General features: G+C 32.9%; 1 protein-coding gene across 1 annotated transcript in view; it reads right to left on the minus strand.

Annotated features, from left to right (window-relative positions):
- The window catches only part of LOC129228058 (aminopeptidase Ey-like), a 164,083-nt gene that overhangs the window by 32,207 nt on the left and 113,531 nt on the right, over positions 1-18,345 (minus strand). Inside the window, exons 11-14 of the mRNA XM_054862693.1 lie at positions 11,546-11,715; positions 9,371-9,459; positions 7,550-7,680; positions 6,223-6,278 (exon numbers count right to left, since the gene is read on the minus strand). Of these exons, the coding sequence (XP_054718668.1) occupies positions 6,223-6,278; positions 7,550-7,680; positions 9,371-9,459; positions 11,546-11,715 (446 nt within the window). The remainder of the gene's footprint in view (positions 1-6,222; positions 6,279-7,549; positions 7,681-9,370; positions 9,460-11,545; positions 11,716-18,345) is intronic.

Genomic DNA, 18,345 nt, shown 5'->3' on the forward strand with positions numbered 1-18,345 from the left:
GACTAAGCCCCCAATTTGAGCGAATAAATCTGTGGAGGATAGATGCAGCTTCGCAAGGCAAGGGTCATGGATGCAGCGATGCTTCTGGAGCTTTCTTAGTAACTTCGGAGGGATCTAATCAATTACATTGAACATACTGAATTTCCCTTGAAGTTTCCAGACTGGCTTTAACAGGTGTGATCTCCATATTCTTCAGAAATATTTAAGGATAATATCAGGAAAGTTACTGACTTTTAGCGGGAAACCTTCCTGGTTTTTGCAAGATATGTTACTGGCAGAAATTGTGCGCATCAGCTGCCAATTATTTTCCAGGAACGTTTCTGAAACGTTTTTACAGTGTACTCTTCACCATAGGCTCCCAATAATTCAGAAAAATTGGTTAGATGGGAATGTAAGAATGGACCTTTAGTCTCATCTTGCAATCTTGATCTTTGTACGCAGCAAACAAGCGTTGTACAATGGTTTTGTACAGAGGACGTTTAGTGTCTTCCAAAAACTTGTGCACAACGTCTTTGAAGAATTTCTATGCTTCTTTTTTTTCTCATTGCTTCTGAAAAGGGTGGATTAGATAACAGTTTTCGGTTCCAAATTGAAAGAGGGAGTTTGTCGGTACCAGAACAAACTCCCTCTTCCAACTTGGCTGCAGACAGTTTTGGGAACTTGAAACACAGATATGAGAAACATTGCCCATCTTTTGGCAATGATTTTACAAAGCAACTAATTTAATGTGCAGAAGTTGTAATAAAACCTTCTCATGTGGTACAGTCATAGAAAAAAAAGAGAAACACTTTTAATTTTTTGGCCATTATACATGCTAGAAAGGAAAGAAAGGTGTCATTCGATTTGGTTTAGTCTTCTTTAAAACTACGTAGGTAAAATTTTGATAAATGACCATATACAAAGCAAAATGAGCACCAACTCTTGATTTTCAAATAGGAACTCCCATTTTTTGTTACATAATTATGTTTAGACAGCAAAATACAGCCAGGGTAAGAAATTTCACTGCATTCCGTGCAGTAGAACATGAGTTATTAACGAAAAACGTTTTAGGGACCGTCTCTACATTGAACACCCTTCTTTCAAGGTCACGGCTTATCAAGTAACGGAATGTAAACAAAGAAAAGATAGAGATTATCCAGCTCAATTCATGATTTTTTGAAGTTCTCTTTTTTTCCGTAATTCGATACTTTTTGGCCGATAATGTTGCGCCAAAAAGCAATTTACGGTCGCAAACTTTTTTTTTTTTTTTTGAAAAAAAGTTAAAATATTTACTGATTTTTGTCTATCTGGATTAACCTAAGAAAGACCGATGAGGCTTGGCTGGTCCATCGTATAGATCATTGTTTAATAAATCGAATAATGACAAATTAAAAGTAATGGAACTTTTTGCCTTTTCTAATATGAACCTATTGGATTGCTTACATAATCATTCAGCAAATTAGCCTCATAGAAATTTAAATATCCAACCTCATACCTAGAATCATGATGTGAATATGTTTGATAAATGTATTGCACCTATGTTACAGGTTTATTTTGGAATGAATAGAAAGTCTTTTGATGTAAAATGGAATTGCGCGTTTTTAATTCGCAGAACATTGGCAGAAGTTTGAGCCATCGCTTACAAAAATATAAAAAAAATGTACCGCACAACGTAAGAAGACGCACATTTATTCCGTGAAAATTTGCTCCAAATACATAAAATGAACGAAGTATCAATCTAAAAAATAAAACAGAAGCAGGAGAATATAAATATCCGTTAATGAGCAAACCGTTCATACTCGAACTTTATTTGGGAAAAATTTGGTTATTTGAATTAACACAGTGGACAAAAACAGTAATTGTTCTAGCAACTTTTTTTTGTTAACAAAAAAAAAAAAAAAAAGAATTTGTTTCAAATCCAAATTTGATGCGAAAGCTTATAATGCGTGGTATTATTAAAAAAGCATAACACAATCGGCGGTTTTAGTTAAACATGTAATGGCTCTTAAAAGCAATTTAGGAAAGTAATTTCCCACTGCTGTTTTTAACAACGAGATTCGAGATGATCTAACCCGTAACTAAAAAAGACAAAAGTTATTTTAGCTTAAATCAAGGTGAGCCGAAATCATTCTTCTTGTCATTTCTCCGATCTTGTAACTTTGCAATTGCAAACAAAACTTAGCATTATTTGATTTTTTTTCGCGCACTATATACTTGCAAACGAACATTTTCTATAGTATCAGGCATTAAGCTGGCGCACCTACAGCAAAACTACACGCAGCATACCCGACAGGCGTGTTAAGATATCCAGAGACTACAATTTCGTCCTTGCTGTGTATTTTGCAGACAGGAATCAAAATTAATCTTGCGGGATGCAGAAGTCACCTCATTGAAGCTGAGAGTGCGAATAAACTGGTAGGTAAAGTAAATTTATCAGCTGTATGTGTACGGCCTCTCACAGGTGAGATAAATTTTCTTCATCCACCAGTTTTTAGGCACTCTCAACTTCAATGACATGACACCTGCTTCATTGTTCGACTAATCTTAGATCAGGGCTGTTGTGCGCCTTATTATGACCCACAGCACTCATTGAATGGGAAAACCAAATCGTAATTATATCGCATTGAAGAAGCAGCCCCATGTGGCCCGTTCTTTGCTTAAAGAATAAGATAAGAAAGTAGAATTAATTACAGTGTTATAAAGTTGGGGCCGATTATTCAGATATTAGATTCTGGAAAACATGCATTTAATAAGATAGATATCGAGTAGTTCATAACAATAATTTATTATACCTTTCTTTCTTTGTCGATATTTTTCCATGTTATTCAAAAAAGAAGAAAATAATTTGAAAATTTATCTTTGTCTTGCGAGAATGATTTTAATGTGAAATGCACGGACAATGACCGAGAAAGTAAATAGAAAAATAGTATTTAAATTATAATTAAGAATAGACAGAAACTCAACTTAATCTAACACTCAAACGAATGTTTTGTTAAATCTTTGACGAAGTCAAAAAAAAAAAAAAAGTTCGCAATTAGCCACAACTACTACTTTTGTGCAGGATACGGCTCAAAGCACGCGGCCCACTACTGCGACTGACATTTCCTCTCCTAGATCTTAACACATTGAAAATTATTCAAACACTTTACAAAAAAAAAAAAGAAATCCTAAAAACCAGTAAACTTATCTAAGAGCAAATATTACCTATTGACCCATTTGGATACTGTTAAACGCGAAACTTCACACCGTCGTCTATTTTTCGAGTGCTTTTTCCCGATTTAGACGAGGCAATAATTTTTCCTTTTAGCAAATTATCACCGGGAAGAGCCATTAATACTACACTACCTATTGCTACATGACTAGCAAGACAATGAGGTTTTATTGTATGTTTCCATGAAAAAGTTGTGCATGTTAATTTTATTTTCTGAGAGATTGTTTTACAAAAGGCAATGGCTAAACGCAGGAAAAAAAAGGAAAAACATAAGTATTTTTAGTGTAGATTTTAACTTTAAAAGTTCTATAAAATAATCTTTTATTAGACAATTACATAGTGTTTTCGCATTGTCTACACATTGACGTTTGAACGATATCCACAAAAAACTGACTGTTGCAATATTGTGTTGTTCTTCTGCAGAGACAGCGAATACATTTATGCATTTTAAAATTCATAGACGTAACTCTAATGTAAAAAAACACGTCATAATTGGTTTGCTTAATTTGTTGAACATTTTTTTTTCTTTTTTTACGAAGAAACTAACTTTCATAATTTCTGTTTTAAAAAAGTATACGGACCCCTAAAGACGGAAAAAATGAATTTTTAAGCATAGCGATAAAACTACTGAATAGTTTGAGCCCAAATTTTGGATTCCCACATAAAAGCTCTTCTAGATTGTTTTTCTGTTAAAATTTAATATGGTTTCAGATCATATTTTTTCAAAAAATATTAAAATAATTCATAAAAAAAAACTAAAATTACATTTTAAGTGTTGCAAATGATGTTTTTATTATTGGGTCGATTCATATTTTGACATAAAACAACAATCTTTGCCGTGCCTAATCTAGTTTTTGTGTTGTGAGTAAAAATATCAAAATACGTTTTAACATTACGAGAGGAATTTTTCAAACCTCGATTCTGAAGTAACGGGTGGATCGAAGTAAACAAAACTTTGCATACAAAGTTAAAAAAGGATGCTGATCACAAATATGTGATAAAAAAAGGGCGTTCTTGTTGAAAAATTTGAAGTTGATGCTCGTTTTAATATGAAGACGACCCCTTTACAATTTTTTTTAGCATAATTATGTAGAACTTTTTATTTCTGAAACAATAGCTCCTTACACTTGTCTCTAGTGTCAATAGTCTTTGAATACGATCGAGTGTTTCGTTTTTTTTTTCTATGACTGTACCAAGGTTGTCTTAATGACGTTATTCTTATCGGGGATAAAGGTCACTCATTTTTTGTCCCCAATAGAGATCTGTATCTCTATTTCCACAAGCATAAGAAGTAAGGATGTTTTGTATAACCTACCAGCTGGCTTAAATATACATAGTTAGAATTTTGAAGTCTCCACAAACCATCCATTGATGTTTTTATTATTGACTTTCTCAAGAATCATAGCCAAAGCGTTATATTTTTCTTTTAAATGTGCCGAAAGTCCCATACGAAGTGAGGCAAATGTATTTCCATTATGCAGCAAGACAGCTTTGAAGCTCTTTTTAGTTGAATCAATGAAATATGATCATATAAATGTATAAGTTTTGCAAAAAAAATTGACACGATGGACATTTTTTACTTTTTGTTCTGGTTTCAGTGAGTAAAAATGTATATGATACAGTGAAAAATCCCATGCAGTTTTTTGGTTGCAGACCTGTGTAATTTAATAAAAATCGACACATTAATTTATATAAAGTAAGTCTTAAAAAAAAAAAAAAAAAAAAAAAAGCAACACTTAACACAAAAAGCAGCACTCACCCAGTAAGGGTGATGAAAAATATCCGGGAAACACAAAAAACTTAAAATATATATATGTATGGGAACACATGGTAGCAAACGCTATGCTGACGCACAAAGTGTGCTGATGGACACCACAGTGTAGAAATGCATTAAAAAAAAAGGATTTTACACAATTTTAGTTCTTAAGAAAGGTCTAAAAGCGATTATGTACAGTTACGGTCTGTAGCTTTAATACACCCGTTACAACGATAACGTTGCGACCTATGAAAGCTTGTCAAAATAGCTCATCATTGAGAAGGTCGGCACATTGTCTGTACAATTTGTTTAGCACACGACAGTGATCAATGAATCTTATATTGCGCTGTTTCAAAGCTTTGTAATCTGGAGAAAATAGCTATTACCATTTTTCCAATCACTTAAAACTACCAACTTCTTTTTAAAATTTTGCTTGTAACAGACCCAGTAATTCTACAAGACAAATCATGTTTTCACCTGTCAGAAACTGTTCTGAATTTCTGATCGAAAATTTTTTGTATTTTCGAGAATCTTTAAAACCTTTCGACAATATATTGAAACTTTGAGACAATATTTGTAAATGCTCGACGATGTTATGCGTCGTCGAGCATTTTAGAGAACATTACTAAACGTTCGGTCTGGCTTTGCTAAAATTTTTCAATACAATTTGATGACACTTTTGAACGATAGTTAATAAATTTCAAATGATATTTTTATCCCTCAGAAGATGTTTTAAAAGTTTCAATTAACGGTTTTAAACACTCGATAATGTTTTTAAATCTCGGAGAATTATTGCAAATTCCAGAAGACTTTTGTTCGGTGATTTTTCTAAGTAAAGAAGTTTTTCAATTCCAGACGATGTTTTTCAAACTTGGAGAATATGTTTAAACGCTAGTCGACGCTTTTGAATTTTAAGGAATGTTTCTAAAACGATGATGACGATAGTTATAAATTTTCGAGTATACGACGCTTTGGAATTTTAGAGAGTACGTTTGAAAGTGCGGCAATGTTTAGAGCTTCAGAGAATACTTTCTAACGTTTGACGATATTATATTTTTGATCGATATATCTGATTATCAGAGGATAATTTCAGTCTGTCAAACATATCCTAATAAGTAAAAATTTACATTTGCTGCAAACCACTATGCATTAACTCTAATGTTAATAGAGGGTAAATTGGAATGGGTAAATTGTTTTGGAAATGCTTGATTAATGAGGTATAATAAGCACCAATGAAGACAACATAAAATGAAAATAACTGAAAATAATGAATTACCTTGCTAAGTCTAAAGAATCATCAATGATTTGAGCACGGTTAATGGTGTGAATTTTCTGAAATAAAGAACATTATTAAAATGAGCATGCCATTTCATAACAAAGTTTTGTAATTTTTTTTTATAACATTAATTAAGAAAGCATCCTTTTTAATGTTCTGTTGCTTAAAAATTTTTAGTCTTAAAACTAATTTCAAGTTCAATAACCATTTTGTATCATTTTCCTAGCACTAGGAGAGATAATAATGGTTGGGCTTTGTACTAAGCAATGTATTTTATTTCTTTAAATAGTTTTCGCTTTATAAAATAATAACTTCTTATATTGGGCACATAACAGAAAGAATCAAGATATAATTACCATCGAAATTTCATACGAATTTTTAAATAAAATCACATTAATAACTCCTTTTTTAGCAGTTTTTGAGAGCAGTGACTGCTGTACTGGGGTTCGAACTTAATGCTAACGTTTTCAGGGGAGCACAATAGCTTATAAATACTAGTTGGCCTTTGACCTTATTATCAAATTATAGTGCTACGTTTTAATCATAATATCACGGGCAAAGAAGTCAATAGTTTTATTTGGAAAATGTAAATCGTATTGTAAAAAAAAAAAAAAAAAAAAAAAACTGAAAAGTTAATGGAAAATAATGGGCAGCTAACGTGTCTAATTTCTGCTAGTAACATATCTGGCAAAAAACAGGAATGTTTCCCGCTAAAAGTCAGCAACATTCCTGAAATTAACCTTGAATCTTACAGAAATATTCACAATAAAAGCTAGTCATCTGAATGAAATGAATTAAGAACCTTCCGAAGAACTTAGATGTGGTTACTGTAATATCTTGGTCCTTCTTGGACCAGGTAAAGTTCTTTAAGTAAATGCGGCCGAAGCTACGGAAAAACAGCAAGCAAACGGCCTGCAATTCTTGCATATCTACGCTATCCAGATTGACAACTTACGCTTGCTTTGAGATCAGTCTATTTTTAAGGGCCGTAGATGAATTGAAGGCAGAACGTCTAATAAAGACGCTGAATATATTTTGACACTCGTAGCTAAAAGTGTTTGTCAGCAAACTGAAGTCAGCGTTCATGAAGTTTGTAGTGATTCAGGAAACTTTTACTCAATAATATTCGATTTTCACTAGAAACTGGTGGAAACCCGTAAAATGTTGCCCGGAAATAATCTGCTACGATTCAGAATTTCTTTTCAGTGGGTCTATGAGCTGAAGTTTGGAGTATTTTATCTTATTAGAAACCTTGAAAGTTGAAAGTTTTAGAATAAATGTCTAATCATAAATGAGCAGCTTTAAATTTTCAAACTATGAAACTAACCTCATGATCGTCGAGGAATTGTTGAACAAGAAGTTGCCAGTTGTGTTCATCATAGTTGACTCGGTAGTAACCAACTTCCTGCACATTTCCTACAATCCAGTGTTTGGGTCCAGGAAGGTTTTTGATTGTTCCTGAATAGAGAGAAGGAAAATCGTTCAAAACAAATTACAAATGAAATCACTTAATTTCTGATTAGAATATGTTTGGCGTGAAACAGCGTTAAAGAATGTGATAAATCTTAGCGAGTTTCATTTTGATATTCCCTCTAGCCAATACCGTTACATAAAAACAAAATCGCATCGGACGAAGAGAATGAAACAACTCAAAAAAAAAAAAAAAAAAAAACTGCATTGAAGAAAGTCAAAGTTTTATGCAATATTAGTTTTAAGTGATTTAGTCTCAAATATTACAATACGCCCCCCAAAAAAATTTATAATGCAATGTTTATTAGATAGTTTTTGTTATGTTGTTGTTGTTGTTGTCGTGTGCCAGTTAGGCTGGCAATGTATAACCTACGTAATTTTGTAACCTAATAGCATATGTGGAAACTTTAAAAATGTTTCATGTGAACACCTTTAAAAATTTAGAAAGATATTGCCGATATAATGGACGATGTGTCACTACTTCTTAGATAGTAATAGGCGATGAACAAATTGGAAAATTTGTTCTGAAAATTACGGCGCATAAGTAAAGAACAATATATTTACAATAACACTTGCATTGAAACATTATTTTTATTTTTAGCAGTTTGCGCCTCAAAAAAAAAAAGTGGAAAATTCATTTTTTTCCCCATGGGGCAAAGTGAAAAATGAAACATATTTTAAGAAAATATATTTCATTGAATGTTTTTCATGAAATGTTTTTCATTCGACCATTAAAAATATTTTTTATAAAACAAACGGGTAAATAAAAGAATTACAGAATGGACAAAAGGAAAGAGAAAGAATAAACGAAAATAAATAAACGAGTGAATAAAGAAGATATTTGATAAGAAAAAAAAGTGAATGAATGAATAAATAAGGGAATTATTAAATGATGGAATACATATGAACTAATGAATAAATGAATACGCAAGTGATTTGATAAAAGACTGAATAAGTAAATGATTTGAACTATTTCACTTTGCCCTGCATGGACATGCCTAACTGTACTGTACAACGCATCAATACAAATAAGCTTAATATTAAGCAAATAAATGTTGCACTGAAGATCAGTAAGTCTCACTTAATACTTGAAATGCGAATAACATGAATTTTATTATTTAATAATACCAATAACTTTTTTGACTTACAACAAAATTTTTCTACATTGATTTTATTTTCGAAAATTGCTTGTATTATCATATTCTTTGATTTTCAGAGGGATTTTTTTCTTGACTGGAAAAGACTACATGTGTTACTACATAGTTAAAATATTACAAGCTAGGTAGAGCTAAAAGCAGAGTAAATATTTCACCATTTCACTTTGCCCCATTTTCCCTACGATTCGAGTATTAGTAACTAAACTAACCACTAAAATAACCTTTTTTTCTTGCGTTTTTTTTCTCTATTTGGCATTAATTTTCTTCAAAGTGATAGTTGTCACTATTTTACTTTTGCATTATACTTCCAAAAACCTCTTTAAACACTAAAAAAAAGGGTTTTCTTACAAATTACATTACTTCGTAAATGTCTGGCAATACGTAACAATTACGCTTCCTAAGTTATGACATTTTATTTTAAACTTCTTATATGACAGTAGAATTAATACTTTAATTTAACAAAAAGCTTCATTCTAATCAGAATATTGTACGGTTAAATACAATGACGATTTGTGATTTACCGTTAGTTTTGTGCAACCACAGTTTGGTTTCGGGCTTCCAGTTAGGGTTCAAGCTGTCAGTGTACGTGAAAGGTATTTCCCATTGAGATCTGGAAAAGAAAAAAAAATACTGGTAAAATATTTTATTTTAAATAAAACAGAATGGAACAAAAATCCCAAAATAAATTTCAAAAGGTTCATTGCAGCACGAATCTTACATTGTAATAGAAAGAAAAAAACTCAGTCTCGCGGAATATAGCTTGTTGAGTAAAATGAAAAAAAAAAAAAAAAAAAAACCTAAATAAAGCACAAGTTTTCAAGAAAATACAGTACATTACAGCTATTTCAAGGTTACAATGGAGTCTCTTAATTAGTGCAAAAATATTAAAATTAAGAAAAAAGGTTAAAAAACCGGACAAACAGCAAAAAAAAAAAAATCATTAAATACGTTGGATATTCCTATTTATTTAGTTCTATTGAAATCCTTTGTCATTTCCGTATAAAAACATTATGGTTCAATTCAAATGCCGTAGTCATGTACTGTCAACTACCGATTTTTTTTTTTTTTTTGTATCACATTAAAAGACTTGCTTTCTGTAGTTGACAACGTAGGACTACGGCATTTGAATTGAATTATAATGTTATTCATATGTAAGTGGCAGAGGATTTTTCGATAAAACTAAAAAAATAGGAACATCTAACGTATCAAATGACTTGTACTTCTCAATAGAACGACGGTATCAAACAGCGTGTTACCATGTTTTTTTAAATTTTAATGTTTTGTTTGCCGTTAGTCGACTTTTAGTTTTTAAAACTTGTTTTCTTAATTTTAATGTTTTCCACTTAAAACTAATAGGACAAAAAAAAAAAAAAAAAAGAGTGATGAAATAGCGTGAGAACACATACTTAACAAGCAAGTATCTTAGTTTGATATGCAAGAATGGTAAATTAAAATGTAATGTCATTATACCAAACTGATAGAACATTTTAAATATGGAATACTGATTTAACTTCGTAAGACTATAATAGTAATCAACACTTAACGTGTTTCTTACCTTTTAGTGTTTTCCCAGTAGTCATGTCATCGTTTTTAATAAATTTATTTACAACTCGCATTAAAAAAGGGAAAAAAGGAATGAAATTGTTAAAATCCTGATTTACAAGGTAAAATCGACTCTTCCTGTTGTTGAAGTCGGTTAAAATGCAGCCTTTGTTACCAGGGCCGTAACAACGAATCGATTGACACCTTCTTCAAACTCGGATGAATAGTTAGGCGCTACGGTACATATGTAAATATAAACATACATAGACTGCTAAAACCATAACCCTTTCTTTTGGCTTCGCAGTAGTCCGGTAAAAAAGTGCTGCTGAACACGTAGTAAAAATGTCGTGAGAGCACGGCTGTACTTACTCTTTTTGAGCACTTTTGAACAGATGAAGAGGCTCCGTTGTAAACTCGAAATAGCTATGTGCTGTATTTTCTGTTTACTTACGCTGTTTTTTAATTTCAATCATATTTCAGCACAAAGCATATTTGAACACTTTTCTGTTGTTGACATTTTGATTTTTAATCTCCAAATAAATAATAAAAACTAATAACTCTGCATGACGTGTTGCGTAGCAATATTTAGTCGATTGCGCGTAATCTTCAGTACTTATTGTCAAATTATTCTTCACCTTGCGCATTGCTTTTCAAGTGTTTTTTAGTAATGTCTTTATTTCGTTTTCTTACGAGTATACACGACGAGTATCTCCAACAATTCAAAGCATTGGAATGTAAGAAGCCAAGTTTATCATCCACCGAAAGGTGGAAACCTCGCCATCACGATTTCGGGATATTATTGAAGAGCAGCGAAAGTCTCTAGTACCCTGAATCCAAAACTTTTAGAGATCAACTCCCAGAACCGTGACACCAGGGCCTTAACGAATCCTAAACCGAATAAAATCCGAACGCCTAATAAAGTTGATGGCTATTTTGTGAAGACGGGTCTCGAACCCGGAATTCTTCGATTCTAAGTCCAGTGCGCAGTCCATTACTTTAATGTCAATTTATTAAAATTGACAACGGCACAACCTTGAAAAAATCCCAGGCATGCCACTGTCACATTGCAATGGTCCGGATCGCGTATTTTCAGCAAGCAACAAAATGGCGGAAGCGGTTAGTTTGGTTTCTGTAGGAGCAGAAACTCTACTTACACAGAAGAAATACCTCCTTCTCCTCCTCTCTCGAGCAAAAAACGTGTCTGTTCCACTGTCGCAGTTTCTGTACTGTAATCTCGAATGATAGTGACCACAGGATATCCAGTCTGCAAAGTCCAGGAGTCCATCACGGATTTCACATCGATGGGGTTGTTACCCTTTTGAACCTAAAGGGAAAGTGTACTTATGTCAGATCATATTTTTCTGAATGATTTCATGATTTATTATAAGCAGTGCTGTAAGTCACAGGGGAAGAGGGGTTGCCTCCCCCGTCCGGAATATTTGGTTTTTAATTGTAAAAAGATTGCAACTTTAATGCAAATTGGTTCCAAACCATCGTTTCTTTTGGTGAGTCCCCCAAACACCAAAGGATGCTCTCAAACATTTTTTTTTCTCCAATAACAGCGCTGATTATGAGCCAGGGTTCATACTCTATTGGGATGAAAAAATTCCATGACTTCTCCAAGACTTTTTCATGACTTCAATGAAAATTTTCATGACCTCGTTATACGAAGAGAATAGCACTATTTAATCTCAAACTTGGTAATATTTGGAAATGAGCATTAGCAAAGCGTCTATATGAATGCCACAGCCTCATTGAAGCACTTACTCGTTATGAAAAAAATATATAAGTGCACATTTAAAAAAAAAACTAAACTATTCTTATTTGTCTTCATCATATAAATTTAAGTAAAGTAAAAATGCAGTGAAGCAAATATGATGATGCTTAAATGCCTGATATTTTTTCAAAAACAGGCAGAATGATATTGAATGGGGCAAAGGTTGAACGAGTCATCACTAAGTTTCAATAAATTTGCTTCAAAAGTTACCTTTTAGAGTCAACAGTGCCTTTAATCATCCACGTAACTTGACAGTATTTTGGTTCTTCAAAGTAAAGCCACATAGTTTAGTTCTTTATGTTTCCAAATCAGATCTTTTTCGAAAATACAATTCAGTAATGAATCAATCTTCTGATTCAAAAGTATATTCGTTTTGTTTACAAATTTACATATTTTCAAATGCATATTAATTAATAGGTACAGAAATTCCAGAACACGTTTATTTCCCGACATTGAACGTAGCAGTGGGTCGCATGGATTAGTTTTGCATGCTGTATGTTGGGCACTACTGTTTTAGAGCATTAGAATTCCTATTTTTACTTTCTTCTATATCTAATATATAGAAGAAAGTATTGGATTCGTGCAAATTTTCGAATTTTGACGGATTCGAACGTTTTGAGGTGTGCTGAGTCCATTTCGACTATTTTTGGAAAATGTCTGTGTCTGTGTGTGTGTATGTATGTCACGTCTGTGTGTGACCAGTTTTTTGTGGCCGCTCTACAGCAAAAACTACAGCATGAAATCGAACGAAATTTGGTACACATATGTGCCCCCTATGTGAACTTGTGCCCATTGGTTTTTGGCGCGAATTCCTCCAAGGGGGGTGGAGCAATGGGACGTTTTTTGAGTTTTGCGTGACTGCTATTCCCCAGGAAGTAACTGGCGGAATCAGACAAAATTTGGTCAATATGTTGTCCCTAACAGGTACAGATCCTGATTCAATTTTGGTGTCAATAGCTCAAACGGGGGTTGAGTTATAGAACGTTTTTTGCCGTCAATTGTGACTGTTGTATCTCAAGAAATAATGAACGGAATCAAACAAAAAATTTTTGACAAGTAGCCCTTAGTGCGTATAAGAGCTGATTTTATTTTGGTGTCAACAGCTAAAAAGGGGGTAGCGTAATCGCCCGTTCTTTTTTTCCATTGTGAGTGCCCTATCGCAAGAAGTAATGCTACGTTCTGGTTGAAATTTGGAATATATGTGAATCCATACGTAAACAGGCTTTGGTTCAATTTTGACTCCAATCGCTCCAAGAGGTGTTGATTTTTTTTTTTTTTTTTGCGAATAAAAATAGTTTTATTAATGCAACAATAAGAAAGATAAATCGTAATAGATTGTCGTCTGGGTATTTCTCGTGATTTTAATTGTATGGAAATGATCGGAAATATTATCTCAATGATTTAAAATTTTTAACTGTTGCCATCTTATGTTTGTTAATAAATAAATATTTGTAATTAATTCAAGTAAGGCTTTTAAAGTAACTTTCAATTTTCGCTCTTTGTTTTGTTTTTACAATAATTCAGACATTGGGATGGTCGTCAAGTTTTTGCATGTGTAATTTTGTTTTTGTTAGGAATATTACTTCCTCGTCAAGTATGGGGAGGGATCAGAAAAAGGCAAAATATAGAAAAAAGTTTCGTGATGGCCACAACATACTAGTTCTGTATTCTATCGCCCGACTTAAGATCTTTATTTTCTAAAACATTCAACAAATTAAGATAATCTCTGATAAATTTAATAATAAGGTTTTTACGAGTGATGGAATCGAACTCGCATGCAATTGAATTGCTTTTTTTTTAAGTGGGCGTGGCAAAACTAAGAACGTGAAATTTTGCTACTACAGAATATGAAACATAAAAAGTGTTGAAAATATAAGAAAATTCAAAATAAGTGATGTCCAGGCAGTAAAATCACATCGCAAAAAATGGCAAGCGGCTGCGACAGAAGTGGATGCAATGAGATTTCAAAATTCAGATTTGATTTTTGGATCGTTCAATTTTCCACTTTTAATAGCTTTTATGAGCTATACTGTTTAATCACTCAAGATTTCTAATGCTCCTTTAGTTACTGTTCCTTTCTCTTTGTTCAGGACATTTTCCATGACTTGAAATAAATTTCCATGACTTTCAATGAAAATTTCAATTTTCCATGACTTTTCCAGGTCTGAAATTCTGTTATTTTTTTCCCATGACTTTCCAGGATTTCCATGACCCGTACGAACCCTGATGAGCATTACTTACACATTATTGGTGATTTAGATAATAATTGCGTCGTTGAAGGAAGTTTCTGGAAGCTCTTGGTTCTCTGGTAGCTTTCATGCACTGTAAAAATAATTCAGAAACGTTCCTGGAAAATAATGGGCAAGTGATGTGCCTAATTTCTGCCAGTAACATATCTTGCAAAAAGCAGGAACGTTTTCCGCTCAATGTCAGTAACCTTTCTGAAACTATTCTTAAAACTTTCTGAAGAATTGAGAAATCCCCCCGTTTAAAGTCAGTCATTTCTCGGGATGCTTCAAGAAAAATTTGGTAGGTTTAATGTAATCGATTAGAACCTTCTTGATTAACCAAGAAAGCACCAGAAGCATTAATGCAACAAGAGCCAAAGCTATGATAGCATCGCAAGTAAAAACCAAGCATCTCACCTTACCTAGGCTAGAACCCCTTGAAAAGGACAGGTCGACTTATCCGACATTTTGGTTCCAAAACAGCTTTGGATCGAACCCTGTTTCTAGTATTTATAAATACGTTATACTATTCGCTGATTGCTATGTCGTTCAAAAATTGATGATAAGTTGAGTAGGTAAATCTAGAAAGTTAACTTAGTTTACTAATTCAACAAAAGTGTATCGGGAAATGTTTATTGTAATGAACCTCATATTCACACCTTATTTGTTTTTAATTTGTTTCAATTAAATCTTCTTCCCCCCGTTTACAGAATACAATAATCAAACATCAATCAGCAACACATCTTAAGCTTGGACACCAAGTTTCTGCAACGTGGCTTTTGTACAAATACCTATTTTGTCCCCCGGTATATTTGGAACCAAAATGTCGGATAAGTCAGCTCCCCTTATCTAGCGGCCTTAACCTAAGTTGCAGTTATCTAATGATTTATTCGCTCTCATTGGGAGATTAGTCAATTTGGTCGGGCTGCAGTTAGAAAAAGCAGATGCACTGCACCGAGAAAGCAGATACACTTAATAAACACGCAGGTCGATCTTCAAACTGGCAGCTAAAAATATTTTTCACAACAGTGAAAAATCTAGCACTTCAACAAAATTTTTTGCAAAGAAAAATGATTTTACGGAGAAATAGATGAAAACCTGGCAAATCCCAAAACGTTTCACAGAAATATTCAGCAACGTTTCGAATTTTTTTACAGTGTAGTTGGAAGTTGTTTGCCCAGTATAGTTATAATTGAACTTCTGTAGGGGAAGGTCGTTTAGTATCGGACAGCGGGTAGTATCGGACAAGGGCTGCTTCTTAATTCCACCGCCAGGGGCAGCACGTACTGGGTCAACATAGTGTACCGTATAAAGGAAGAAAGCCACAGACGCCATATTGGTTCAAATCAACCGTTCGTTCTGGTGTGCAAAGCTAGTTGTTTGTTTCTCGAGAGAATCTGCTGAGGCATATATTTACACATAGAGTAAGTTATATTGTTTCACTGTTATACCTTTAGACTGATAGTATGTTGATCTAAGTATTATGAGCTATAAAAGTGTCTAGCTTAAGTAATAACCTAGTAGTGGTTAAACAACTGTAGCTTTACAGTCGTGTTGTATCGGACAAAGTTGCTGGCACCAAAATAAAATACTGTCGGTAATTTTCTTTGTCCAACAGGTTGAAATGGAAAAATCACGACTTAAATGGGGTGAGATAGAAACAAATATGAAAGAAGCCATTGAAAAAGTCGGACTTAATAAAATGACAATAGGCTATATTTTTCAACTTTGATAAAAAATTATTACTTATTTTCATTTTTAGACTTGTATACTATTCTAAGTAACCAACTACTTTGTTCGTTTCATTTTTTTTGCATATTAAAATGTTATTTCTGTACTATTTGTTTCTATTTCAACATTTTAATGTTTTGTTCGATACAACACTCCAAAATTTAAAATTAGCTAAAAATAGAGTTTGACAAAAATTTGTTCAAAAATACAACTCCGTGTTTTTTTAACCAAAGTTTACAATTTATGTTAGGTAACTTAGTACAGCATAATTAAGTGTAAAAACTAATTCTTTACAAATAAAACAAAAAGTGTTATGATTGAAACGGCTTAGGTGTCCGATACTACCCGACCTTCCCCTACCCTTTTTTCTCAAACAGAGTGTTTAAGATAACAGAGTGCATAATTTTTGTAGTTTTTTAAATTCACTTTTACTGTCAAATGTTCTAATTTTAAATCTTGAATGCAGAGCATAAAGTGTACTAAAGTTTTATTCATCAGTTTTTCCAATTATAAACGTTGATTTGAAGAATTTCTTTGTTTCATCTGTTTTTCGCGATTTTTATAAACAATATTGCTCTCTTTTTTATGAACTGTAATTTCCAAAATTAATTTACAGTTTGTTTACTTTGGAAAATGTAAGTTATTTTAACAATTTTTTACAGCCCCGTCATTTCAAATTTTCTCAAGCAGGGGCCAACTTGTGCATATTCAATGCAAATTCATCGGAAAACAACAAAAGCCACTCCCACTTATTTACAAAGCTATTAATTTTTCAAAATCAAGAGCGGAGGGCATTGACCCCCCCTGCACCCCCCCCTCACGGTCCTAATTTTGACCCAAACTCCTCTACATAATCGCAAAAAGTTTTGCAAAACTTTTAAGATTCTTCAGGGGCAATCTTTACCTGATTGAGGCTTAAACTTCAATACATCGAAGGGGATGACACCGAAGGACAGACACCGTTAAAACACCGAAGAGGTGTTGCAGTCATAGTACGAGAAATCTTGCCAGGGTCTATACAGGGATATGAGAAATGATTTGGGACGACTTTTCTCGAACAACATTTCGTCCCTCAGTAAAGAAACCGTCTAATTTGTAAAGTGTACTTCGCTAATGTATCTATTACAGTAATGTTATTATAAAATCCAAAATAAATAAATAAGTACTATAATTTATAAATCCTGTTTTCTGTTTTCACATTTTTCCTAAAAAATAAACAGCTGTTTGGAACATAAATTACGCTCAATACAAAACGTATGAACTCTTGCTTAAACTTTTATGAACTCTTGCTTAAACTTTTATTTACCTTATTTTAATCACACCTCTTTTAGAAGTTGAAATGGAATTATTGCCAATATATTTTTCTCCAACAAAAAGTAGGCACAAAAATGTCCCTTATTTGCATAAGAGATAAAAATGTTTTATAACTGTGTAAGTAAAATTAGCAAATTTTTTTTAATATTAGTAGTATTTCTTGTATACATTTCAAACATAAATAACATAATAATAATATTATTACATAATATCATAAAAAATGGCTAAACATCGGCTACATAAGTCGAGCGCCCGTGCATATTGCAACTCTGTAAAACACGTTTTTCTGCGTGCGTAGTAGTATTGCAGAGCTGCGAACTTTGCATGGTTTAGAAACTCCGCGGATAACAATCGGCAATGTTCTTCTGAGAAACTTTCGCCGTAGATATAGTGATGAGCATCTTATTCAAACCCTTTCCGAACCAATTAAAGAGTGACAAAATATAGGCTGCATTTAATGAACTTTTTTAAAAAGCGATTCGCCATTCTACAACTTGAATACGCCATCGTGCGGTGATTTAAGGAACTACGGAAAGAGATAAAATATTCCGTTCCTCATTTTTCCTTTTTGGTAAAATGTAGGTTTAAAACAGTTTGCTGTATAATTTAATTTCGAAAGAATAGAAAAGAGAAAAAAAAACGAATAAATACGATAACACATTACTGTTATTCACTAAGGTTAAAGCGGGTTATTTTTGTTGATTCTGGCAATCGTTTGTGTTACATCAAATACGTCGGCGATTAACCAAGTGGAAGAGACAAAAAAAAAAAAGTTGTCGAAATATTCCACGTTTCTTATAAAAGAAAAAAATCATGTTTTTATACATTTTTAAATCATTTCAAACGACAGCTTTTGGGTGAAGTTATAGATGTAAACTGGTAAAAATCCGTTAAATCCCGGATT

The sequence above is a fragment of the Uloborus diversus genome, chromosome 8, assembly GCF_026930045.1.
Source record: "Uloborus diversus isolate 005 chromosome 8, Udiv.v.3.1, whole genome shotgun sequence".
NCBI classification, from domain to species: domain Eukaryota; kingdom Metazoa; phylum Arthropoda; class Arachnida; order Araneae; family Uloboridae; genus Uloborus; species Uloborus diversus.